The sequence below is a fragment of the Siniperca chuatsi genome, linkage group LG18, assembly GCF_020085105.1.
Source record: "Siniperca chuatsi isolate FFG_IHB_CAS linkage group LG18, ASM2008510v1, whole genome shotgun sequence".
Classification (NCBI taxonomy): Eukaryota; Metazoa; Chordata; class Actinopteri; order Centrarchiformes; family Sinipercidae; genus Siniperca; species Siniperca chuatsi.
In genome coordinates this window covers 10,818,941-10,846,548 of record NC_058059.1, presented here as the reverse complement: position 1 = coordinate 10,846,548, position 27,608 = coordinate 10,818,941, and the positions used below count along the sequence as shown (strand labels likewise).

The window sequence follows — 27,608 nt, the reverse complement described above, 5'->3', positions numbered from 1 at the left end:
ATCTGTTTACTGTTTACTGACATTTTCAAAGAGGGAAGAAGGATTTCAGCATCTGTTTGTTGTTCCAACAATGTTAATGATTGATTATCTAGAAATGACATTTAATTATCGGCACTCTAATCAAAATACCACATATTAATTGTGAAATTAAAAGGTGTGAGACGAAGAGTCTAATTATAGATTAGTGTGACACATATAAGCTACACATGTTAAAGTTGTTATAAATTATAAAGCATCTAAAATCTTTGTAGTGCAAAAAATACCCTAAAAGAACCTCTCTTTAATTTTGGCCTCTAGGTTTTAATTTATAGATAAAGATACAATATTAATCATGCCGTAAGTCTCTCTATATACAAGGATACAGTATTTATCCTGCTGAAGTCACACCATTGCTTCTGCTAGTGTCCACTGAAAGCCTCTACAGCTATGGTGCTAACCATACTTAGTAGTTCAACTTCCTTCACGTTCACTCTGCAGTCATCCAGTTCTGCGTGTCACCTTTGACATGGTACATGTTTCATATCTGGTGAGTCAGTCTGTTCTGCTATTCTTACCCATATTCCCATGATACATATTTGAATTTAAAAAAGGACTAAATGAGAGAAAATCTCATGGTTACACACTGGGTGGTTGCCATTCACTGTACTGTATAAACTTGGCTTTGCATGAATCTGAAACCTAATGTCAACTGCTGGAATCAGCAAAACAAAACCATGAACAAATGTTTTTTTTATTTAAGAATTTGCGTTTCCCCTTCAAGATTCCAGTTGTTTTCATGGTGCCTGTGAAGTGTAAAACTTCATGGAATAAGCTGTGTGTGTTTGGTGCCACTGATACGGTTTTGGTGAAGTGTCTGCTTCTCCTGATGTGAGAAGGAACAGACAGCAATCGGTTTTCATGCTTTGATGAAGGATGAACCTTTCATTTTTAGTCATTTGTTCCACTACTTGTTTGTTAGGGATGACTTGACTAATACTTCAATTGCTGGTTGAAAAGGATATAATACAACAACATCATTTTGAACTATCTACTTTAGTCAAATGTATTGTCACATAACAAAATACTCCTGAGGATCCATTTCCAACAACCAATCAAAGGAGTGGAGACTAAAAGTCTAAATGAGCTCCAGCTGAGCTAAAGTTTGTACGCACATCAGATTCATGCTAACAGTACTGCAATTTTACATGCTTTATCAGGGGACTGCGACACATTAAAGTTATGTGAGGTCATTTACCACTTCCATATTTTCTGTATTTCTAAAACTATTTTAACATAATGTTGTGGCAAAGGTCTACTGCTCTGATTAGCATAAACATAATGATCTGTCAAAACAACCACTAAAAAAGAACACCATCTAAATTAGCAGTGTGCTCTCTATCTGCTCTCAGTAAAAGTATGACATGGGCGAGTCTGTTATCGGTTTCGATTTTTGCAAAATTGAGAATTGATGCTTAATATAAACTATAAACCACAGCAAGTGTGGTTTATAGTGGTGCAGGTGCACCTCAACAGTTCCTGTGTTGTATTTACTTGTTCACTCTTACACTCTCTTACATTTTTATCACTGCCTTTTTTTAAATGGTGAAAGTGAGGTGAGGAAGTCAGAAATCTGGCTGCTGGAAAGGTTGTGCTGTGGATAGATTAAAAAATAAACTCATAGTCTAAACTAATGATTGGTGCAACTTTTTAGAAATGATAAGAGCTTGGTAATACGGTATGAGCCAAATGACTGGGGGTGGGGGGATAATCTTCACCATGATGATCTCATTTGTCTATGGCCATAATACCATCTTATTAAAAATAATTAGCAAATTATCCTACGCATGGATATTTTGCATTATAGCATCCTACAATATTTACAAAAGACCATTAAACATTCCATAGACATCACTGATTGGATCTTTGCCACACTGTTCTTTATAGAGCTGTGCTCAGCTGACTGATAGTGGAGCGCCATGAGGGCCTCAACAGAAAACGCTGGCAAGCTGCAAGGACTGGGGGAGACTTTGATCCAATAATGATAATTCCCCCATGAATGACTTTGTGAAGCGATTTTGTCTTCCCACACAGTATTGACTTATTCCCTTTTATTCTGTACATGGTGTTCCCACACAGAAACAGTGCTGCATGATCTCATCTACTTGGATATGATACGTTTCCAGGGATGTAGGATAAATGTTGTTACATCTAGACCACCATGTGGCCCAGCATTTCAGAGGCTGCCTCCTTTGAAGAACAACTTGTCAAGGCTACCAACAAGGAACTTCCACGATTTAAATTTTGCAGAAGCTTTTTCATTTGTCCAGTTCATGTGATTTACTAGTGATAGATGAGCAACTGAGGGCAAACACCTGGTAAATAAAATTTAATTAAGGCTGTCCTTGACCTTACAAGGATAGACTGCATAATTAACAAATGGCATACTATTGATCCTGACATGCTACTGTAAGGACTTGAAAAAATTTGTAGGAGGTAGTCCCTGAAAGGACACAGCCTGTAGTGGAGTCATACTTGATTGACATATTTTTTGTTTAGTTGAATTTAGTGTATGTCTTATCTTTCTGTGAGTATTGCTATGTGGATGACATTAAAGTTTTTATATACAAAATATATCTAGCATGACGTTTACACAGTATATGCTTAGGTCGTTTGCTAGCTATAGCTAATTAGCCTGTGAAGAGCACACACGGCACACCAACTTTTGTGTGGATTTAGAAAACTTCAAGTCAGATAAAATTCACATTCTATGCTGCATTTTCTTAGCCTGATAATCAGACAGAATTGCCATTTGATTTTGCTTAATTCCTTCAGCCTGACATTGTGAGCCAGTTTCTTGTTGGGAAGGGTATGTTATTTTGTTTTGCCTTAGCCAATCAGTAGCGAGTGATGTATGCTCCCTGCCGACAACTGTAGTAGACTGAACTATTTCGGAACAACCAAGCAACTGCAATACTCTCATCATTTACAGTGCATTACATACTGCAGATTTGCATGTTCATGTTCCTTGTGGGGCAGTGTTAACATTAACACAGTATTAATTTCTTTGGGGGAGGCCCTCATAATCTGAGACTTTAGAACTGTTGTTCCTGTGCTGCCACAGTATTATGCAGCAGCTTGACAGAATGAAAGAAAAAAAATACAGGCTTTTCATGATAATAAGGAGGCAAAGTCCAGTAATAAATCAAACAGACAAAGATACAATTGAAATCCTGTATGAATTTCAACCACCAAGAACCATTCAAAATATTATAGAATGAAACTTAATCCTATGCTCCAGTGCACAGTGCACAGTGAAGGACTACGCAGAAAGAAGTGGGATGTTATTTTGGTTGGCCTGAACTGTTTGCTTGAGCTTGTTTTATTTATTTTCACTTCAATACTGGCATGGGCCAGATTTCTAAACACAGCAGTGTAAATAGTGCAGGAAATCGGAGGGCTATTTTGAAATTCTGTCATAATGCTGCTAAAAAAAGTAGATACCATCAGCAGAGAGGCCATGTAAAAATATCCAAGTGATTGTTTCAAGCTAATGGGTTTAGATAAAATTAGGTGCATGTTAACAGTAAATCGCTTTAGACTCACTGTCAATGTCCCCACATGTCTGTCAAGTTAATGATAATACTGTAAACACTGTCCAACAGAGATAGTTGCATATTTTTCTTCTAATATAGAAACATTCGGTGTGGCAACTGACATTCTAAAAGTGTCCTTATATGCACTTTAAAAAAATCTGATCCAGTACAGAATGAGTTCTTATAATGAGATCTTATATGAGAGATCTTATACTGTAGGTGATAGTCTGAAGGTTCTTTTGACTGCCACAATAGTGGCAACCCAACTGTCAAGGAATATAGCAACAATAGTTTTTTTTCATGTTGTGACGTCATGCAACTTGCTTGATGGCTGCAGAGTCCATCTGTGTAACATGGTGGCATTAGGCCGGTTATGACCATACTGAAGGATGCATAGACAGAGAGACAGAATCAGTTGTGGGTTGACATTGTGGGGGTGGAGCTGGACTCTCTGTCGGTGGTGTCAGAGAGGAGGATGCTGGCCAAACTACATGCCATCTTGGACAGTGTCTCCCACCCACTCCATGACGTGCTGGTCAACCAAAGGAGTACCTTCAGCGAAAGACTCATCTCCCCAAAATGCACCACAGAGCACCACAGGAAGTCATTCCTGCCTGTGGCCATCAAACTGTTTAACTCCTCCCTCTAAGTGTCAGTCTGTATGACCCTAAGTCATTAAACTGGACACTGGATCATTAAAATCACTGTAATACTTGAAATAATTGTGCAATATTCTGTTTAATACTCCAGTGCAATATACTTATTGATATTTATTCATACTTCTATTACTACTGTGCAGTATCCACCGTCTCATAATCATCTTAATAAGCTACACTTAACTTGACAGTATTCATTATTGCACTATTACTTATTACTTATATTATTACATTGTATTATACCGTACATACTTAGTACATACTCAACCTCTAAATCCACTTTGGTACTTACACTTATTTTAGCTTTTATACTTATATCCACTTTGTACTTAATTTATCTTACCTGTATTATAGTGTATTATATTTTGATTTGCTTAGTACTTCTATTCCTTCTATTCTCAAGTGTGCTTTGATGTGATAGTGAGCAGCTGTAACAAAAGAGTTTCCCCTCGGGGATCAATAAAGTATTTCTGATTCTGATTACGCCAAGGTTACTGTGATATACAAGATCAACGCGCATAAGTAGAAAGGCTGCCTTTAATCTTAGAGTGTAAGGGCTTAGTTTAGGTAGATTTTTGATTTATTCTGCCAACTTTTGTACAAGCTGGCAAAATTCAATTTCAATTTCTCTTTTGAAAAGTTGTATTGGTTTATTCAGTAAAGCCAGTTGTAAGGTCTAAACAGAGGTAGAGAGAGGTGAAGAGAATGAAATGGAGAAGCCTGCCCAAATTCAGAAATTAATCTGAGAATGAATTTTCTTTCCAGTAACTGCACTGCTGTTGTGTCTTGTTTTGTTTCTGCAGAAAATGAACTGACCCCAGAAGAAATCCTCAATAGGCTCAAGTGAAGGCAAAGGGGAAATAAACAGCTTAAATCTAATTTACTTACTACCATAATGACAGTTAATGCAATAAAGTATGCTCAGTGGTAACATAGCACAAACTTATAACTGAGTTATCCTAAGAGTGGCTATATGTTGGAAATTCATATTGAAACAGTGAAAGTGTTTTGCAAAATAACTATTGGTCTTCATCCACAAATATTTAATAAATGTATGTACCACAATACCTAAAATGATTCTAAAAACTCCATTTTCACACGTAAGCATCTTAGTTATTAACCATTAATTGGAGCATATCAGCAAATGGAATGCGATTGCCTAAATGGAATATGATTGCTGGCATAATCGCTTTGTTAGTGCACTCTGTAATTGTGATGAGGCAATGAAACGAAAATGAATCTAATCAAAAACAATCTCTTAATTCACTTTAATCTCAAGAATTTGATGGGACATGGTGCTGGAAGCGAATGCACGGGTGAGTGACATGAGCATGTGTTTGAATCTAATTAACTGTGTAATGTGAGAAGTTCTGCTGATGAACTAGTCTGACTGTGTGGGCAAGGACTGCATGAAAATTGTTATGAGTCTTCACAACAAATAATAGGAATTGGAGAGACTGACTTGCATTCAAGAGAAACCCAGAATCTCAAAATATCATGAGTCTTTTCTTACAAAGGGAAGAACATATGGCTGAATGATCACCATGAAAATATTGCTTACATTGTATTCACAAAAGCCAGTGAAATTCAGAGGATTATTTCATCTTTTCCTGTATGCTTCCATCTCACATGTAAAATTTTCCTGTATACTGTATATTGTTTACAGTTGATGAGACACTTCATCACAGTCTGTGTCCTACAATGAAGTCACCAACAATGCTCTCCCTGTGTACATATAACAAAAAACCTACCAAGGTCAAGGCATTCATGCAGTAAAAAGAAAAGACTGCTTTTGTCAGTGCCCTAGATGCAGCTTATTGTATCCCATCCATTTGCTGCTGAACTCAGTTTGCCCTGTAATAATTGTCAGTCATACCCCAAATAAAACAGCATTATGTTGATGATTTCTATGTACTGTATTTGCTGTTGGTGTAATGGGTCAAATAAAAACCATCTCTTTCAATTTAATAACCCCTTAATCTTTTTACTGAAATAAAAAGCTTCTTACAATTTACATCACTCTCTTTAATTCAAGGATATCCAAATTACTTCCGCAGTGTCATACTACTGGTACTATATATGGTGATGATATCAAATCAGGAAAAAAAAAATATTGTCTAAGATAGAGATAAATAAAATGGTCACGAATTTGTTTTGTCAACTTGTTGAAAAACTGTGAAGAGTGCTGAGGCAAATAAGACGTTTGAGGATAGGTTTCAGCACCTTGGAGAGCGATAGTTCCCTCACAAAAAGAAACCATTGGATGCAGGTCAAATTCAAGACAGCCAATACAAGTGTTCTTTACAAGCTGTATTGAAAAACACCTCTCAAAAAAAAAGGATGCTTACTATCCAATTTGAGATTTGCTGTATTCTTAAAGTCACATATTCACTACAGAGCAATGTGATACATTTTGGGACTTTCCATTCAATCTCAAGTCATCATCAAATGCAGAAGGCCAAAGAGGACATGTGGGTAATTATTTGTAATTTTTTGTGTGATCACAAAATTATTAGTCAAGAAAACTATCTAATGTGGTAATGGTCAAACACTCCAGATCAAGAGAGCAGAGCAAGCAAGTAAGTGGACGGTTGACTGAGATTGTTTTATCAACTGCTGTTTTCAAGGTCAAGAATGAACTGTCATGCTCAACAATCGATATTAGTTTAAATTCAAACTTCAGGAGTCAGGTAGCTTGTTTTGTAAAGATAACCAAATGACAGTTTTCTTCTGATTAAATTCAATTTATATTTAAGAAAACCTGTTTGTTATACTGATAATAAGATACAGAAGTAAGAGAACCATCTGTAGTGTCCTCTCTGGCCTTCCATAGCTGCTTTTGACCATTAATTGGCAAGTACATAAGTAGTAGTTTTGAAATCAATACTTTAGCTTTAGATATCATGTCATAAGTGTTATAGTGGACACAAGCATGAACACGGCAATGGTAATCTAATCATTGCTGCTGAAAATGAGAAACATGTCATTACTTGTTAAACCCACTTATCAGGCCTTTGCTGTGTGAGCCCCTAGAGATCAGAACAACCTTCCTGAGGATATCAGGCTGACTAACTCTGTGCCCTCTTTCTGAAACTCCCTTTTTATACTGTACACTTTTTAATAAAAGAAACATTATGTAATACATATTTTTTTCAACTTGAATCACTATGGCATTGGCTCGTTCTCTGTGAAGAACATGTAAAAAAACGAGCACACATGTTACACACCTCCTACAATACAATAATCCCAATATTCGACTTGTCTGTACCACTAAAGATGGCAAAATCTAGTTCTAATTTTAACTTTTAAAGCTGGTCCTTATTTAGGCTCAATTAAATTACATTGATTAATGCTTTACTATTAAATGTTCAATATCATGTTAAAGTGTACATTCTTGGCTTTCATTCAAGCCCTATTGTGAGTCTCTCTGACAAAGACACAAGTCACTTGAGTTTCTATGGTTATCTTATCATATGGTATCTATGTCAGCTGAAAACAATACAGATCCATTATGGAAGGTTTAATCAAACATGAACCATATGTGTTATTATGTTGTTTGAAAATGAGATAAAGGAAAATTTCTGTATTGCTTTAAAACCCTATTAGTCTTGGGTCAATATGGCACAACTCAAATTAATAGGTGAAAAAAACTGAATACCACACTTAACACTACAAAAGCCAATGGTGAACCCATGTGATTATTGTAGTTTTTAATTTATTCCATAATAAGCAGGCAATTGTGTTTCTCTCCAATGATTTACTAGATCTTTAAAGTTATAATCCTTAACATCCATCAAAAAGGGTTTTTATTTAATGCAAATCTTAATTTATGGTTGGCCTTTTCTATTTTCAGCAATAGCCTTTCATGTACAGTATCTACATTCTTTAATACCTTTCTATGTAGTAGTTTTCATTGTTAGTGGGCGAGTCTGCCATTCCTGCCCTGGATTCAAATTGACTACCTTTGCTTACCTACAATGTTAGTTCATTTAGCTGCACTATAAACAGATATACCAGTTGCTCTTCAGTTGTATTTCTGCCAAAGTTGCTGCTTGTGTCTGCTGCTCCTAGAATTCTCGAACCTGTAGTATTAAACCACACTCGCAGATATCACCAGTAACCACAGGTGTTGCCAAATCAACCAAGAGTGAAATATTAAGGATTATAACTTTAAATATCTGCGACTTCATAATTCTAAAAAACAAAACAAAAAAGCTACTTAGCAAATAAATACATACATCCAATGGTGAGGTATCCACTGGATCACCACACTAGCAGGTAAACGGCCAACATGTTGAGCCAGATATCATATAAAAGCCCTATTGAAATAAATTTTGGACAAGTAACCTTTCTGAATTCCTACAGTGCAGGAGACCCTGTCATACACTACATTTCTAACACAGCTAGGATAACATCCCCAACATTTTCAGTGTTTTGCTGGAAGTGAACTGACTCAGATGTTCTGCGGGAGGCCAAGAATAAACCTCTTTGTGTTTGTGTAGGTCACACAAACCACCAAAGCAGTGCACTGACTGCAGGACAGAGAAGTAAGAGAGTAAAGACACCTCTGCTGAGGTGTTCAGCAGAGATGCTGTGCACTGACTCTGGGACTGAACATATTCCGAGCTAATATATTTTTAGACCTTTAAATAATATTTAGGAATTTGTAAATGTCTCAACCCACATTTGCATCTTTGTCTCCGATTTTGTTTATGTGATTAATTTGACCTTTAATTATTTGTGTTATTATTTTTGTGAAATAAAAGTAATGATCACTTATTGGTCAAATTTATCCACTTGCAAATTGAAGCATAGTGTTCAGGCAGAGCACTGAAGTTGCGCTTGTTTTGGCTGATCGGCATCAGCTGTTTGCAGTATGCTTTACAATGACTGGCTTATTCACAGCTGTTTGGCTAGCAAAGTCCAGTTGTATTCATGCAGGTGTATAGCGCAGACATGTTAACCTGACACTGTCACTGATTACTCTGATGATCATGCTCATGCCAGTGCCGTTTGCTGCTGCAGTTCCCTCCACCACCCCAACCTCCACCTTACATAGTATTTCGTATTGTTGACTTAACTAAGACTTTATGTTCATGTATGTGTTTATCAAGGGGGATTAGCTCTCTCAGCAGAATCCCAAGAGCACCCCCAAATAGCAGAGCCTTTTCTGCCAAATATAACAGTATAACCATTTGCTATAAACAAAAGTCTCTCTGACTGAAACATAATTCTTCATAATGGCCAACATATTATTATTAGTTTGTTTGCCCATATAATTTAGAACTAGAATATTGCTAGGTCTACCTGGTTTTCTGTCTTAAAGCCTCTGCACAGTTCACCCACACAGGTGTTTTCAGTTAGTTTGCCTGATTAGACCTGATTAGACCCAAGACTTTGAAGTGTACACTGACACATGCGTGACTGACATCACCCTGACCCTCCTATATTATTTGTGTTGTACCTATTAGGTTAACACAACTAACAGCTTTGATTCTGTTAACTATATGGAATTTGCAGACCTCAGCTCCACCTAACCTTAACCTGAAACAAGGTCTAATCAGCTAAAATAAAACCACCTGCGTGGGTTGACAACATCTTTAAAACATAAAATATTAACTAAATAATAGTTAATAGAGAGCAATGGGTGAGTCCTTGGGCTTTACTTTTGTGGATTAAAAGTCAAAATCAGTAACTGTAGTCAGTGAATAGTGTATATTTCTGTATTAATTTCATGGCCAGCAGTGTGCTGCCCAATGTGATAGGATTTTCATCAGCATTATATGCACCTTTTTGATATCTTTCTTGAAAATGCAGGACTCACTTCAGTGGAATATTTAGTATGATTTAGCAACTTGGATCACCACATCACAGAAATGGTAATATGAGACATGGCTGCTACAGCATCGTTTCTTCAGAGCTTGTTGCTCTTGTGGTGATGTTGTATTGCCAGTCTCAAGAGAGTGGCATAGGCATCCCACGCATTGAATTAGACAGTACTTAACCCTGACAGTTTCTTCTAGCCTCCTGTTTCTCCTCTAATTACCATCCCTTCCTTGCCAGTAATTAAGTCATCCCACAGCAGGGGCTTTTTACCACTAGGTAGGAGAAAGGAAGTGGCATGGACTCCCTCCCAAGATCAGCCCCTGTTGATTCTCCCAAACTTACACTGCTGAGAAATGCAGATCAACACCCAGTATCAGCACTGCTCCATTGATTGTAATTGCAGTGTAGCCCCAGGATAACATTGTGTTTTGTGTATGTGTGTCTGTTTCCATGTGTGTAAAATAGAAAGATGCAGAGATAAAATGGCAATTTTATTCCAATGTGAAGTAAATGTATCATCTTGCACAAATGCTACTACAAGTTTGATTTGATCTTCATGTGTCCATGTCATTATGTCTGTGATATTTTCTGTGCCCCACAGCAAACATTATTCACACACTTTAGGTCTCTCATGTAATTTTTTTTTTAAGAAAAAAAAAAAAAATCACTCAAGCTGTGCTGGAATTTCAGCTTGCCTGATTGGCCGAGGCGAGTGCTCAAAATCCAAGTGTTGGAAGTGGTTACTGCTTCAGTCAGCAAATGGGAATTCATGTCTGCTGCCAGAGCATGAGGTGACAGCCAACATCCTCTTGGGTGACAGCATGTTAATGAGTCATCTAATCAAAAATTTCACAATCCCCTCGCAACAGTATCACTTAGAAAATGCTCTAAACATATAAGTTTAACAGCAAAAGCCTCTGCCGTAACAACTTTTTAAAGAATGCAGGTTGAGCTTGGCAGGTCAGGCAATGCTTTTGTGACTATATGCGCTGTGTTCAAGGGCTGCTGGGAACACCTAACTTCCTGAAATCCAAGTCGACTGCTAAAAAGCATTATATAGCCTACATGAGAAAGAAAATGTTTATAGTTAACTCACTTTTTGGCTGATATTACTTACACTTACACTTTCACTTACAATATTATCAAGTTATACATAATAACCTTTGGTGTCATTTAATGGAAAATTGTGCTGATTTATCATTGTGTTCTTTCTTTAAGTATATTTTTGCTTTAATTTAGATAGGGAATAAATAATAATGTGAGCTTATATTGTATATTAGAAGATGAAACAGTATTAAGTCTATTGCGAGTGGCATTGTTATTAATGTAGTAGTGTTGTTGTCAATGCCTCTATTCCACATTTATGCTGACTCCACCACAATGTTCATCCAAAAGAGACTGTCCCTATCACCCTCTCATTGCTGAAAAAAAAAAAATGTTGTGTCACCCACCGACTAGTGGTAGATAAGTAGGTGGATGAATAAAAATAATTAAATAGTATGCAATTTTCGAGTTGTGCCCAGAATCCTTGTTTAAGTCCTGGATTTTAGTCAAAACACTTTGACAGATGATAAACATGTGATTTTCTAAGCATAGCTATGATGAGATGCAGCAAAGCTTTAATAATAGATGGCTTTTCTTGTTTTTTGTTTGTGAGAGAGAGGTGCACTTGGGTACATGGTATTTGTGAGTCATCTGAGTCACTCCAATGCCTCTGTTAGGCGGCTCCTCCTCACCTTGACTATGACCTCACTGCCAGTGTACCTGTCTGTTTCCCTATTCCTTGTTTTGATACTGAACTCAGCGGACCCCCTTCCATGTCTCTAGCATTTATATATATTTTCTTTATCACAAACTTTTAGCACCTTCCTGTCTCACTGCCTAATGGCATCTCAGACCTCTCAATGTCTCTGTCCTCTTTCTACAGTCTGTTTCATCCCCCCTTACTTCCTGACTGCCTCTCTCCTCTTCCTTTGGCTACAGCCTGCTGAATTAAACATTGCTGCAGCCTCTCTCAGCAAATCTGCCGACTACATCAAATCCGCCTTCCCTCGCTCTATCCAATTACAGATGGCTCATCCAAACTAATTCAAGACCTGAGTCGGACAAATGTTACACCTTGTTTCTGTTTAAAACAAATGGGGCCCAGATCAGCACTGACAGACACATCCACACTGAACACATGAGGAAACTCAATGTGTTTTGTCATTGCACGTTGTTCATTAAAGAATGTTAAGAAATGACATCAATGCAAAAGACTGACACTATGCACATAAATTATAAGAAAAATGAGAATAAAACATTTGGAATAAAAGGTGAAGTGAGTCTCAAGATGCAGGGCTATCTGTTTGATGAACAGTTTAAATTCGAGACTGAATAAAAGTTGTTTGCACATGCAAATTAGAGCTGCAGATTATTCATTCAAGGTTTAGTGCTGATCAAGTGGTTGTCTGTGGACTGATTATAGTTAGGAATAATTAAGATCATGAAGGAAATGTTCAGTTACAGATATATGCATAATGTGCATTAAATATAACCATGTCATGCCTGTCAAACCCTGCATCAAACACTGGTTTCATGTAGGAATGGAGCTAGCTGGAGGACAAAGGTAAATTTTGGATATCCATGTTATAAATATCAAATTATGACAGTGATCATAGATTCCGTGGAAATACATCTATTAAAGTTGAGTGTTAAAGAACAACTGCTTATTTTAAACCTCAAAAGAGACATCTAAATGAATGGGATATGTCCTTGTGGTGGAGACCAACTAGAAGTGAAGAAATATCGTAAGATCGCCTCTGCCACGTCTTTCTCGTCACTGTGGGCATGTTAACTCATTTGCATAAAGTTAATATTTTCAATTTTTGACCCCTTCCTTTTTTCGCATAGCTGGTCAGTCGTACTCCTGCTATCCCACAATGCTTTGAGAGGAGATAGTAAAGATTAAACATACTAGATATACCATGTTATTTAGTGAGCTTTAGAGGTGCAGGTACAGTAGGTGGATTTTTATACCTTAGGAAAGAGCCAGGCTAGCTGTTTCCCCTGTTCCCAATCTTTATGCTTAGCTAAGCTAACCTGCTGCTGGCAGTAGCTTTATATTTACCGTAGATGAGAGTAGTATTCATCTTCTTTTTTTAACTGACCAAATAGAACAAAGTGTCAAAAAGAATAAAATTGTACATTAATATCTTGATTTTCACCCAAATTCACCCTTTATTAGTTCTAAAGTCAGAAAATGCATATTTATAAATACAATTAATTAAGTCTCTACTCTTTCTAATACTTTATTGAAAGTTTATGATGCTTACATTGACTGAAATATTAAAACTCAACATGGTCATGTATTTTTTATATAGTGTACCAATTTTGTCAATGTCATTTTAAGCACAACTGTGCAGCAGAGGCTGTTTATCGTGACTTCTTAGCTAGCCAGCTATTAGCTTCAGTAACTGTGTAATGTTTATTTTTGTGTTGGGAATTGATGTAACATTACTCATATAAAAAGCTACTTTTACTGCTGTATCATCATAACAGACCAATATGGAATAAAGTGAGACAGAAATGTAGGCCAGCAGAGATAAACTGATATATTACTGAAGCTAATATAACATTCCTAGTTTTTGTGTAACACAAAGGAGGATCTGTCTCAGATGAGGAGAGGCATGCGATTAAAGAGAAATATCAAAAAGAAAATCACAGTGTTAACATTTTTTTTTCTTTGAGCAGAGCTATAGCCATTTTGGTAACATATGCATGTGCAAGCAATCTTCAAAGGTTTTAATGAGTCTGTAATTTAGTAGATAACAGATATTATACTGGCTTTGCAACTATCTTAAACAGAAAATGGCTCAATTTCCCTTTGTCTGTGTCAGCCACTTAGCTTATACATTACATTATCATATTTACAGAGCGTACATATTTTAACTGATTCTGTTAGTGCTTTGCAAGCATGAAGTCAATCTGAACAAGATATTTTTTTGTGTAACTTTTTTAATTAAAGTCCAAAATTGGTCTATTTCTGTTATTACCATGAACAACATGTTTGCTTGAATTTCATTTCCAAGTATTATCTTTCCACAGGTCATTGCAGGGTTTTGTTCAACTCCTTAAATAAATGCTGAGGTCTTGATGAGCCCTGGTCCAATGACAAGCTCTATCAACCCTCTCTATTCATTCACTTTAGCATGGCTTTTAAATGTGTGATCAATCAGAGCTATTCTTTTTCATAAATATTTTTATTCTAAATAACAACCCCCATGTCGCTTCTTTCATTACAGTGCAATGCTGATTTGAGGCCTTTAAAATGCATTAATGGCTACCAGATTTGCATTTATATTGGTTTTTCACTCAGGCACACAAGAACCTGAGATAGAGCTTTGCGAACAAAGACCAAAGAGAGAGCACGCATCATCTGAAACACATTCGACCCCATAATAGAGTACAAGCAACAGAACGAGAGATGCTAGTGTGAGCAAAATAGGCCATCGAATTTCACCACTAACTGAAGCACACATTGATACACATTATTCAGTTGCAGGTCTGATACGAGAGCAGTATGCAGCCAGCAGTGAAAGTGGCTTTCTTGTGACTGATGAATACCATACAGGAAATGTACACTTATGCATATGATAACAGGAAAGAAAAAAGTAATCCAGTTTGAAGATTGCAATCAGCAGTGACACAGTGGTGATGATTTCTTATACAAAACACACACAATAATTTTTTTAAGAGACATAAGTCTAGAGGGAGAGGATAATTGGTGCCTTGTGGTGTGTCTTTCCCCTTCAAGCGACTGTGACCTTTTCAGAGCACTAGACAAGAGGCTGGCACTTCCTAAATCTGTGTTTACCCTTCAAATTAGGCACAGTGCCCATGTTATTAAAGATGGGGCAGATTTGTTTGTTGCTGATCAGGTTGGCATTGTCCACGCAGCGTGCCTCCGGGATAATCTCTCATGATAAGAGAACCCGAAAGGAATGGATGCTTTGTCTCTCTGCAAATCTGATTCAACCACTTTCCACCACTAAATCGTCGAGGCAGAGAAGGTCCCTGGGGAAATTTACAAAGCGATTCAGTTCTCATTGCTGGTTAGAGTAGAGTACGGCTGGGCAATCATGTGCCAAAGAGGACCAAGGGTATGTATGATTTCATTCCAACCAAACACTACACCAGCTGATGTCACTGATTTCTTCCCCCTCTCTGGTTGAAGATGTACTAATCATTAAAATTAACTGGTGGTCCAGGTTGGGATGAAAATCCTTGGAAAACACTTGAACCCTCAGGAGAACATTTCACACCCTTGTCTCAAATACTGTATGATTATTCACTAAATGTATTTCATGTTCAAAAGCATCTTTCATTTAATCCACTAACACAGCCACACAGTACACTGCCCTTTATTGTACAGTGTATACTGTATATTATTGTACTGGATATGTTCAAAGGCATTATTTGTGGGGAATCACTCAGAACATAGCTACCAAAGTAAAAGGAATCTATCAAACTTTACTTTGTCTTACAGTTCTGCAGATGTCTGGCAGACGTGAATATGGATTGTTGTCATTTAATTTTTAACGAGAAATACATTTCACACTCTTAATGTAAAGATTTAATTGTCTCACGAGGAAAGGGATATCTAGCACTGTCGGCTGAATTTGATGCCACTAATGGTTTGATAAAAGGGAGAAACAGCAGGAGCCACCTGGGCCCAGCAACGTTCCCAGCAGCACCCAACACGCAAACACACATTCTCTGTTTTAATAAATCACTGCAGCATCACAGACAGCACTCAACAGCGGTACAGTGTCTGTGAAAAGCGGCTTCAGTTCTGCCTCTGAGATTCATGTCTCTGTGCAACATCCCACTCTGTCAAGTTACACATTATGCAAATGCATTGTTTACTGTTCATGTGACAATATCAAGGCACGAAAGCCAGTGGGGACCGAGGGCTGTGGCAAGTTACCAAGAGAGAAGGACGTGAGAGAGAGAGAGACAGAAGAGAGAAAGAGACGGAGGGAAGAGAGAGAGAGGGAGAGAGAGGGAGAGAGAGAGAACAAACTCTGAAACTGTGAAAGAACTGACAAAGGAATGTGGCAAATTATACTCATACTCTCTCTCTCAGTCTTTCTTTACTTCTGAGTTAGCAGACTGCAGAGGGATGCAAGGAAATCAAAGCACATCATTCTGAGAAAGAGGGTATCTAGCTATCTAATTTCTCTACCTCTACCTCTGTATGTGACATATGAGATGTGCAATGGAAAGCTGCAAAGCAAAATTTAAGGTGGAAAATATAAACCATGTTGCAATTATTGAAAGTCAGACTGTATTATTTGGTAGCAAGTACAGAAGAAAAAGTTAAAAGTTGAGCATTAACACAAATCAGTGATCAGTGATTTAAAGTCAGAAGTATCTGTAATGGTCCTAATACAGTTAAGGGTAAGCATAAAAAAATGAGAACAACAAGTAATAGTATGTGAAGTTGTTATTATGTATTTTGATATGTGTGAAATTGAAAAGTACGGGAATGGATAAATCAAATATGATTTATTCCTTCTAGCTTAATGTGACTTAACACATTATGGGCCCTGAACCCTTTTTTTTTTCGTAGTGAATAATTTACACTCATCTTAATGTGTCATAATATTATTTGCCAAAAAATGCACAATACCCAATTAAAATGGTCAGGGGTGACCAATTTGGCACTGTGAAACTCGTAGTTTGACTAATAAAACGGGCATTCTTACCTGTGAAAACAGTTGTTTCGTGTCTTTCCGAAAGGCTGAAAAAATAACCCTGGTGATGGGTATCTTGGCATAGGGTTATCTTGGCTGTATTACAAACTAGGGCATGTAGTTTGAAAGACATGCAAGTTCCAGACAGGAACACATTTGAATTGCATTATGGAAAGCGTGGGATCCACTCTTCTTGGATTTGGATTTATGACTAAAAGTCAGGATATCCCGGTCTCTGCTGCCCAGATTTTGACCATTCTTTTGTTTGTCTCTCGCAAGTCTCCTAATTCTATGGAAGTGAAATAGTAAATAGCTGGAGAATTGTTCAAATGTGTACAAATATCAAACCATTGCCATTTGTTTACCAGTTCGGAAGCGCTTCTCATACCGTACACTGCCAATACTATCTGTCAATAACAGCAGTAACTGCAAACACAGTACCACTAACAAGCTGACTAATACCAGTCCTAGCAGACCACTTCATTAATCTAAGAAAAGGAAGTTTACAGTGCTGTGAGTGGCTGCAAGTAAATATAAAAAAAATACTCACTTAATAGGTTAAAAATGTACATAGTGCAGCTTTTTGCAACTAAAATCTCAAAATAGAAAAACCATTAAAACAGACGGTCTCTTAAAAAGCCTGTGTGGCATCAGTACACAGGCTGAAAGTGAACTCACCTATAAATTTTATATCTGGTCGTAAATCCTTGGCGGAATCTTTCCACAAAGGACAGATAACTCCGAGAGTGGTGGAAAGGTCCACGGTCAGAGATGAGCCAGTCATATTGCTTGGTGACATGTTGTTCAGTGGCCAACGGGTCCTGGCGGGAAGACTGAACTGTTATATGGTCCCATATAAACAGGAAGCAGATGACCTCAATAAACCTCCAGTTCATGCTTTTTTTTAAGCCGCTCTCTGTTCATTCTCGCTCCATTATGTGGAGACCTGATGGGAGAGAAAAGAAGAGGGAAGGAGGGAGGGAGGAAGACATAGAAAAAGAGAGCTGTTACATGACAAAGTCTATTTTAGCAGTACAAGAAGATGTCATAGAGTTAGGTTAATTGTGTTGTACTGAACAAATAAGATAGTGCCCTTGTCATTGTCACTTGTGTGTGACATGATGTGTATTTATTTTCTGCTCTTTCTCAGATTGTTCACCCTTCATGCCTCCCTGGAGTTTTTCAGAAAGCCACACAGATTGTGCCTCTCCATACAAGGACCGTTACCCTTTTGCAGATGAGCATGTAGTACACCCTGAGCTGTGTGGCTGTCTTTTTTTTCAGCTAATTGGTGTCATGATAAGTTCTGACAAGGTTAGAAGACTGCTTTATGATATGTTATGACACCCAGCCACTAATGTGGAAGAACACCATCTCCCTTTACCCAGTGGTGTCAATTACTGCTGGAGGAAACTTTCAACTATTGACTTGCGACTTCATGAATTGTTAAAAATAATGTGGTACAAAATGCTGCCTTTTTCATCAAATCCAAAATAAGAACTCAATTTGGTTCCACTAAAGCTAGTAGGGATGATTAATACAATTGTATTATTGCCCTTAAAATTACACAATGGCACTATAATACTAGACATGATCGTGTGCTCTATAAATATTTTATTTTTGAGACAATGCATTTAAGAAAGACTGGACACACAGATCAGCAAAGTAGCAGTCTGTAGGAACAGGTCATCTAAAAACAGAAGAGGGCCAGATTAATGGTGCTTCTTTATTTAAAAATCCTAGAGGCAGCAGATAATATACACCTACACTGCCTGGATTGGGCAAAATAAAGTACATGTAACTCGCACTAAGAACAGTAATATACATATATTATACATTACAGCATAATCTCCCATTTATTTCCAGTTGCAATAATCTTAAAGTAAAAAGCCACAACTCTATTGCACTGAAAAAAGTACATTTACAGTAACATCATGTCCTGCTTAATGGGAAAAAAAAACGGGGGGGAAAAAATCTTGAAAACATTTTACCATTTCAAACAGAACATCAAAATGATACATTCCCTCATTGTGCATTGACTGTGAACATTATTATTCACTTGGCAGTGAAATTATGTCTCTTAGTTACTGATAAGGAAACGATTTTCATCAGTAATTACATTTAAGAACTTTGGCCCCTGGCCGTGGAGAACCCAGCAGTGTGCTATCAAGTGCTACTGTATGCAAAAATTCTACCCCCTTTCATGGTTTATTAGACAATAACATATCATAAAAGAGCAGGGAAAATTTAATGGGACTAATCTTTTCCTGTTAAATAGATGATGAACTGCCTGATTTCAAAAGTTGAAGAAATCACAATAGCATACTTAAAGGGAGATTTTTTTTTTTGTCACATGACGGTTAAAATTAGTGTCAGCTTCTTATGATGCCTTAAATGAATTCCGTATTATTATTTAAACACTGCTTCACCTACTTGCCAAAGGACCTGGAACAATCTGGGATAATTTGAATAGCTCTACTTGTGTAACAAATTATAATCTGTCATATTGGAAGTATAATCAGTTCTTAAAACTGATTGTAATGAAATTTCAACTATCAACTGAGAATAGTATTTCAGCTATAATTGCATATATGACTGAAGGAAAACAAGTTTTCTTTTCCCCCCCATCAACCAGATACTCAGTGGCAATGTCAAAATATGACAGTGTACTTAACAGGCCTGTTTTAGGCTAATTACATAAAACTAATTTGAGCTTGGCTGTCAAAATGAAACAATACATAATCTGATAGAGAGGGACGATGCTGAGAAGGGGATTGATAATAATATGCCTTTGTGCAAAGATGGGGATGGGGAATGAAAATATGAAAATTGAGCAAATGTGTCAGTGAATAAAAAACGATAACAATTGGTTTATAATGGCTGCTTCATTGGTTGATTTTCCAAGAAAAAAATGATAACAAAAATTAATAAAAATAGTGTGTTTGAGTAACTGTTGCACATGTTCATAAACGTTTGTGCTGATAGACCATTGCTAAACTTGTTACATTTGGTAAGGAAAGCTCATTGGTGGATGACTAAATCTAACTAACTGACTAAACTGCACTATTTTATTTTGTACTTTTAGGCCATATCAAACAAATAAGGTCACAATTTGAAAAATAGAACTCTCTCGGACACGCTATTTACCTCTACATGCCCTTTAAAACCCCATTTATTACATTCATTACTGAACCCCTAACTCTGACCCTCACTTTTACAATTATATACTGAACCTTAACCCTAAAGTTAGTAGTGTGTGCTCTTGATTGCTCCACTACCATATGCAGTTGACCCAGGGGCTTCGGCATTTCCACCTTCTGAGGCGTCATTGCTGTCTAAATCCCTGAAACTTCCTCCAGTGAATACATTTACATTCATATGGCCACATGATGAGAGTAAAATCCCAGTGCTTCTTTCTATAAGCCAAGTTTCTATTTGTATATTAATGTATGTCTATCTTGTATTGCCATGAAATGGCATTCATCTCATGCCAGATTTTCTGCTTGTTTGCTTTGTGAGTTTTGCGACTGAACATTATCACACCTTAAACCAAAATTTATTGCTAGATAAAAAGGGACTCTGATCAACAAACAGCACCAAATGATAAAGAGGAATACTGGACAAATATGAGTCATCATGGCCACTCTGACATGGATGTTGTCATCTTTTTATGTGAAATATTTTCTCAGTATTAAAAAGATCCCATTTATCTTATTTAATAATGGTGAAAAATGTTTTTTGTAGTTAGAAAACATGTCATTATTAGAAGAAAGGCTGATGGACTAATCAAAATGAATGTACTGCATGCCCACATCACAGGGCCCCGTTTTACTGAATCATTGCCACATGGGGTGGACCTTTGGTATTTTGAAGGTTGGAGCCATGGGGTGCAGTGCACCGGCTGCACACCTGGAAATGGGCTGCGATTAGGAATCGGATACACTCTTATTCTTCCCTTTAAATGATGCAGACTCTACGCAATGCTGCTCTTTGAGTTTAAATATGGAAGTTACAGAGAAGTCGGAAGCATTTACCATAAAAAAAAAAGTTTCTCTCAAGAATATACTGATGTTCACGTGCAAGAAGTGCTGACTCACCAAGAGCAAATGTGCAGAACTGTAAATAAGCCACTGAGGGCAGATAATGTTAAATTAGCTTGGGAGGAGATAACACATTTGGTTAATAATTGTTGCCCAGGTCCTACGAGAACTGTTGTCCGATGTAGGAAAGAGTTCAATGTCATTGCAAGGACAGCCAAATAATTTGGCTGAGAACCACAGGGACAGTTTAACAAATGGATGGGGGCCATCCACTATAGCCAGTCCCTCACTGGTACTGAGGATGTGACTGCATCTGCAAAACCTAGCTCAAACTAAGTGCACAATGTTTACGGGGTTGGAGGTTTTCTAATTGGCCTCAACGTTAATGTTTTGGGAGGAAATCTAGGGACTTGGGGGTGCTATTAACAAAGTCAGCCATTGTATCTTTCAGGTGAGAAACTGCAAACAAGTTATAGTAACAAAACATCCTGGATTTGATGAGACTTTCTTAAATTGTCTTAACATTGGACAAATGTATATTTAATTAAAAAGTTGTCACCTACTGAAAAACTGTTCACAAAGAACTTTCAAAAAATAAAAATCCATAAAAAATTACATTTTCTGCATGTTTTGAGAACAGTACACCTAATGACTCGGTTACACATGAGGAGCTACAGTAGCCAGTGTCAGACCAACATCAAGGTCAGAGTAGGTTAGAGAAAGAAGAGCAGTGCGGCACTGAAAGGATGATGGCGCCCTGCTCTTCCCTGATCCCTGCCGAAGTGGATTTGATATGTTCAAAAAGGAAATGGCTTCCTTAAGAGGGATAAGTCAAACTGGAATTAAATTGCTTTTTTTTTTGTCCGCTACAGCATACACATCTGCTCTGTAAATCACTTGTCTTGTGTTCTCCTTTGAGAAAAATCAGAAGCCAAAAGGGAGAAATATATATTTTTTGGTTTCATGATGGAACCCCCTAGTTTTGCATTAATTTGACAGAATATCGTTCCGCTATCCATCTACGTAGAGGGAGACTTTCAATACAGCCAATCAAATCTTGCATAAAGCAGTAATGTCAGCGTTCTATCATAGGCAGAGGAGATGGTCACACTGAGCCAGACAGCACAGAGCCTCAGATTTTGAACAAAGACCCACATTAGCTTTCCTGCCAAAGTCCACTTCTTATCTAACTTACAAACATGAACACACATCTTGTCCTGCACCTTAGCTTGTTGAACGAGCAACCAAACAAACATTCACTGGGGAAAAGTGCACTGCTAACATCAGTTTGCAGGCTAAATAGCTAATTAGCTGCTCAGCTGCAGCACATTAAACAGCATGTAAACAGACCTACCAATGTCACTTTGGTGTGGTTAGATGCTGGTGTGGTCCTTACTGTTCAATACTACTAACAACACGCTGTTTCCCCATGGCATGTAGGCTACAGCGCAACTTTATTTATACATTTCTGATATTTCCCCAGACATTTTTTCTTTGTTTTAAAAATAAAAAACAATCAACAATACATTTAAAGTTGACATTATTTTTTACTACAAAAAGGGATGACTAAATGTGATTTCAGTTGGACTTTAAGGCCGACCTCACTATGATGAGAGAGTGATACCCACAGGAGCCTACTGCCATAAGAGAAAATGTTAGATGGCAGACGCTGCGGAGCAAACAACTAATATCTCAAAGGGGATCTACCCCACTATCCCATTCCAAGTAAATTATATATATATATATATGTACACACACACATATATATTTTATTATAAAAACTGCACATTTCATCATAAAACACTGGTCCAAGGTCTGGGCTGGTCCAATAATTCCCTTGTAATGCGTTGACAGTAACAAATTACATTTTGTTTGATTACTTGACAAAAGATAATGCACCAAATGTTGTGGACTCCCCTCCACTCCACTCCATCCTGAGGTATTTGTGTCCTGTTGTTGCATGAGATCATAACTCACACGGAACCCAAATCTCACATGCATTGCACAAATTTGTTTGGTGGTATGTCAAAAATATTCTTTATCTTCTGTTATTTGCAGATTACTGTTATTTGCAGAGTGGATTAGTGAAACAGAGAGAGGAAGAGACAGAGTGTGGATCACGTTACCCTTGAATAAGCAGGGTAAAAAGGGGAGGATGTCTGCTTCAGGAAATCACAAGACAGGACAAGGGAGGCTTGTTTTCTCTATCCTCTTTTTAAACAGCCTTATTCATGCCGCAACTCCTCCTCCATTCTTGTTCATTCAAGGGGATTCAATCTCAATTCTGGTCCCGTCACTAGCTTTGCCAATCAATTCCTCTCTCCCCTGTGTGGGGCCCTAAGTGTCCCTCTTTATTCTATAAAGTTCATAAGAATGGGGAGGCTTGTTCTCCCTATTTGTATTCTAAATCCCAGGGAGGCAAGAGATCAGGGTAGAATGAAGGCTTTTGCAGGGAGACAGGTAAACTCAAGGGAATTAGAGCAGATATAATGCATTTCTACGCTATTCATCTATCCATTGCTTGCGTGTATGACACCTGGTCACCCAAATGTATTTATTTTATACATTATTTGTCAATGGTACTGTACTGATATAAGTAGATGGAGTTCTCTCTGAACTGTTACCAGCATGACTGCCTCAGAGCACATTAATTCCCAGTGATACAGGTATAATGAGCGTACTGAGGCAAAACCTTTGACGTAAGGTTATGGATGGCTGACAGCCTAAAAATGAATTTTTATACTCCTCTGGGTTATTTTAGTCATATTAATATGAACTCAATGGGACTAAAGGTTTATGTGAGACTGATGCAAGGGAATGACAGAATGAGGAGAGAGAGAGAGAGCAGAGTTGCATCTAAATATGCCAAACCAGTGTCATCTGAATTCTGAGAATTATTATTGCACAGCTCACAGCCATGTCTGGAAAGGCGTAGTAATGGTTTGCCACTTGCAATTGCTGGGAAGCAACAGAGGTATGGGAAGGCCGGCCTTGGCTAACTTTGTTTGTACTGGATTCTTTTTTCCCCCAAATCTCTCGCCTCAGTCCTGTCGTTTCTCTGAAAAGGACTGCAGTGGCACCCTGACCTTCAGAAAACATGGCTGAGCAAGCAACACTCTGTTTGATAATTAAATTCTCTGGTTGGTCAGCAACCAATCAGCTCAGCTCCGGGATCAATGGCTGATTTTAAAGAGCAAACTAATTCACTAATGGTCAGAGTTATTCCAATTTACCTGGCTGCTGAATTATTGTGTCCAAATCTATTCTGGGAGTGGAAGGATCAATGCAAGCCGGGGAGCGGAGCAGCAGAGGAGAGCCGGTTGCATCGGTCATGTGAAGCAGCGCAAAGAGTGTGCTGTGAGGTTTATTTGATAGCTGCCCAGTTGAACAGCAGCAATGCGGGGGCGGTTTATGAGATGTTTCTAAACAAGGGCTGTCTCTGTCATAAAGCAAACTAATTAATAAGGTTTCAGAGAATGAGAGCAACGGTAAAGGTATAAGGTTTTTGGGCGTGTGATTCAGATGAATTAAGTGCCGAAGGGCAATTAAATTTAGTATGAAATAAAAATGAATTTCATTTGCTTCATGAGGGATTCTGCAGCAAGAGAAATAAAACCTTGGGACACCTGATTTTGTATTTATTTTTTTACATGGCAGATTCTTCCCTTCAATATGTTATTTTAAAACACAGAGCACACCTTTTCATTACAGTTATGGATGGGAGAGCTGAAATGATTATCACTAGCATGTCTCCTAAACACATTAAGTGAAAAAGAGCATAGCAGTAGTGATTTGCTCCTATGTTCATCTCATTTCAGGAGAAGGTGTTTTGAGCAGATAGGAAAAAACAGGAGGATTCTACCTCTTTAGCCAGCTAGCACAGGCAAGCCATTTGTCACCACATCCACCACTGCTGCTGTATGCTACTGTGACTGTGTTACAGATGAAGATTGATCATTTGTCAACTCGCAAATTGGCTTTCAAGTGCTTTCTCTAATTACTCTGTGGTTTTATTGATGAGAAACCACTGACTGCTTTCCTTCGATTTACCTCGCTGGGCACAGTCTTTGTTTTGAATATGCTGTCCCTCACCTTCCTTTCCAAAGGCATTAGAGGGGCAAATAAAATGGGGCAAAATTATCCAACCTTAACAGATTTTGCATGCTACCTCTTGTTCTGATGTTCCACTGAAACAATGTAAGATTAAAGGCAAAAACGCCAGAGCGAATTACATTCTCTTAGCTGGTCACACTCAAAATGCACCCAGAGGAGCCTCTGACATGAATAAGAGCCTGCATAGGAGTTGCTGGGAGGACGTAAATGACACTGTTCGCACTGCAGTTCTTCCTTGCTCATGCATGTAAATGTCAAGTGATGTTATCCACTGTATGGTTTCCACTGAATAGACCCAGAAGGTCTAGACCAAAGGGAGGGATGAGCAGGGAGAAAAAGAAGGTCTCAGTGGGAGTCTAAATGCGTTTATCTCCTAGAAAGTGAATTTAAGAAAAGTATAATATAAATCCACCCTAGATGCTCTCCTGGTTTTCTCTTAAGTGTCTGCGTGCATGCACACATTTGTTTTTCTTTGTCACATTTGCAACTATGCAATCTGTGCATTAAAAAAAAAAACATAACAGGCATTTAAATGAAGCTGCGGCAAAGCTCACCTCAGATCCCATTAATATATATATTTATTAACTGTAATTACGAGCAGAATTAAACAGCAGCTCCTCCTTCCTATTTTCTCCCTTCTGTGACTGATCTGTCATAATTGCTTGTGTCCGTAACATTTTATTCAAATCTCACTATCAGTGCTATGGGGTAACGTCTGATGAAGTGTTGTTGCGAGGCAACTGTGAGACTGCAATTGGATTGCGGAGCTGCATTTTATTGTACAGACATATGTGATGAAAGTATCACCTTATCAGGGTGAGGGCATGATTTGCTCATCCTATTTCAGTATCTGAGGTATAGGACTCTGGTAGGGAAACAAAATGTTTCTTGTTTTCTCATCCTGGATTTTTATCAGCGTGTGCACAAGATAAAGCTTGAACAGAACAATGTGTTTCACTCTCAAACTCGTCCCTCCCCACTTGCACTCATAACAACCGTCAAACTTGAGCAATTTCTGCTGCCAGATGTTTATATATATCAGGAAAAAGTCTGTGAAAAAAAGGAAAGATAAAGGAAAATGTTTTGCCAGCACTTTTCTGACTGTTAATACTGCTTCACCTAACCTTTTCATGACAACCTTCCACTTTTGCAAATTTTGGGGGGTGGTTCTCTGACAGAAATACATAACAGCTGCTGCCCTCTCAAGAGACTGGACCACTGGCATTATGTGGAGAGAGGTTTTGTCCAGCTGCAGTGGGTTATTTTTGTTCGCCATTGCTACCCCCATTTGCTCTGCGCACTCTGATGCAATGCCATCCCTGAATTTACTGACCTCATTTTCCCAATTTGATGTTTACTTTCCAATTCACCCTTTGACGAATTGCTAATCACAAGACTTTGGCAAGAGTTCCCTATCTGACCAACCGCCTTGCTCTCCAGCAACAGAAGGAATGGGGTGTTAAGGTGATTGTCACTGCTCCTATTGTTCCTAATTCAAAGCCATAAATTTGTGAAATGGAAGGAAAGCAGAGAAGCAAGCACAGGCTCACTGGGTTCCATAAATCAGCAAAATCTGCAGAGACGCAGAGCAGATGGTGAAAATAAAAAAAAGTGCTCCCATCTCAATTCCTTGCAGATTAAGCATTGCAAAGCTAAACTGCTCTGTATTACGTATGCCTCGTGTCACCACTGTGCATGAATATCAATATTCTATGGGTGTTTTTTTCAGCGCCAGGCTCAATCTTCTTCACAGTTAATATGTACTTACTCTGTGTCAACTGCAATTTAGTGTCATCTATTAACCTGCAGTATGTCATTTGCATTTAGTGTTATAATGTACATTACAGCTTCCGTCCTACAAAGACACACATAGAATACCTCTCTTTGTCTTTCTAATATCCAAAACTACACTACATCTGTAATATACCATATATAAGCAGGAGTCATTAAAGAATGGGTGGTTTTATTTGCTTGTAGTCTCCAGATGAATTGGATGCATCTTCCACTTAGCCCTGGGAGCATTTTTAGCGATTACTCTGCAGTGCCAAGGACAATGACAATTAAGTCACAAAACGGATGGAAATAGTTCATTTGGATGTGTTTGTGAGCATTTGTCATGGTCTAATTGCAGATAAAAATATGATTAGCCAATAAATCTCAAAGATAAATCTCTGTACAATTATGGTAAAAAAATGGAGGTCACAGCTTTTTTCTTCACAACAGCTGTGATGGTGAATGTTGTCATGTCGTGACTTTCAGCAATTTTTACTGAGTGCTTCAAATATGAAGTGCCTCACTGTATCTTAGAGGAGAGATGTAGTGAAAAGGGTACTTTGGGAAGGTGCTTTGTCATATACACAAGCGCGCTCACATGCATGCACATAGTCATACAGTTCATAGATCCACATGCGCAAAGGCATCCTGAGCAGACATTTCCAGGCCTGATATGACTAAAAGGATTGTGATTTTTTGCTGAGAAAAGCTCTCTCTTTTAGTCTCCTCTTGTTGCGAGGTTATCATTTGCAAAAACGTGCCCTTGATATGGGTTATAGCAACCAACTTGTACCCATTCCCCATGTTAAGCTTGAAAATAGAGTGCTCTTGACCTCCTGCCTTTGAAATTCTTCTACTGTCGCTGTATTCCTCCCCTAAGCTGTCCTCTTT

General features: G+C 38.0%; 1 protein-coding gene across 2 annotated transcripts in view; it reads right to left on the bottom strand.

Annotated features, from left to right (window-relative positions):
* brinp1 (bone morphogenetic protein/retinoic acid inducible neural-specific 1) overlaps window positions 1–27,608 on the bottom strand; it is a 143,414-nt gene that overhangs the window by 67,965 nt on the left and 47,841 nt on the right. For both annotated transcript variants that reach the window (XM_044173274.1, XM_044173273.1), the window contains exon 2: window positions 17,470–17,737. In XM_044173274.1, the coding sequence (XP_044029209.1) occupies window positions 17,470–17,687 (218 nt within the window). In that variant the 5' untranslated portion in view covers window positions 17,688–17,737. The remainder of the gene's footprint in view (window positions 1–17,469; window positions 17,738–27,608) is intronic.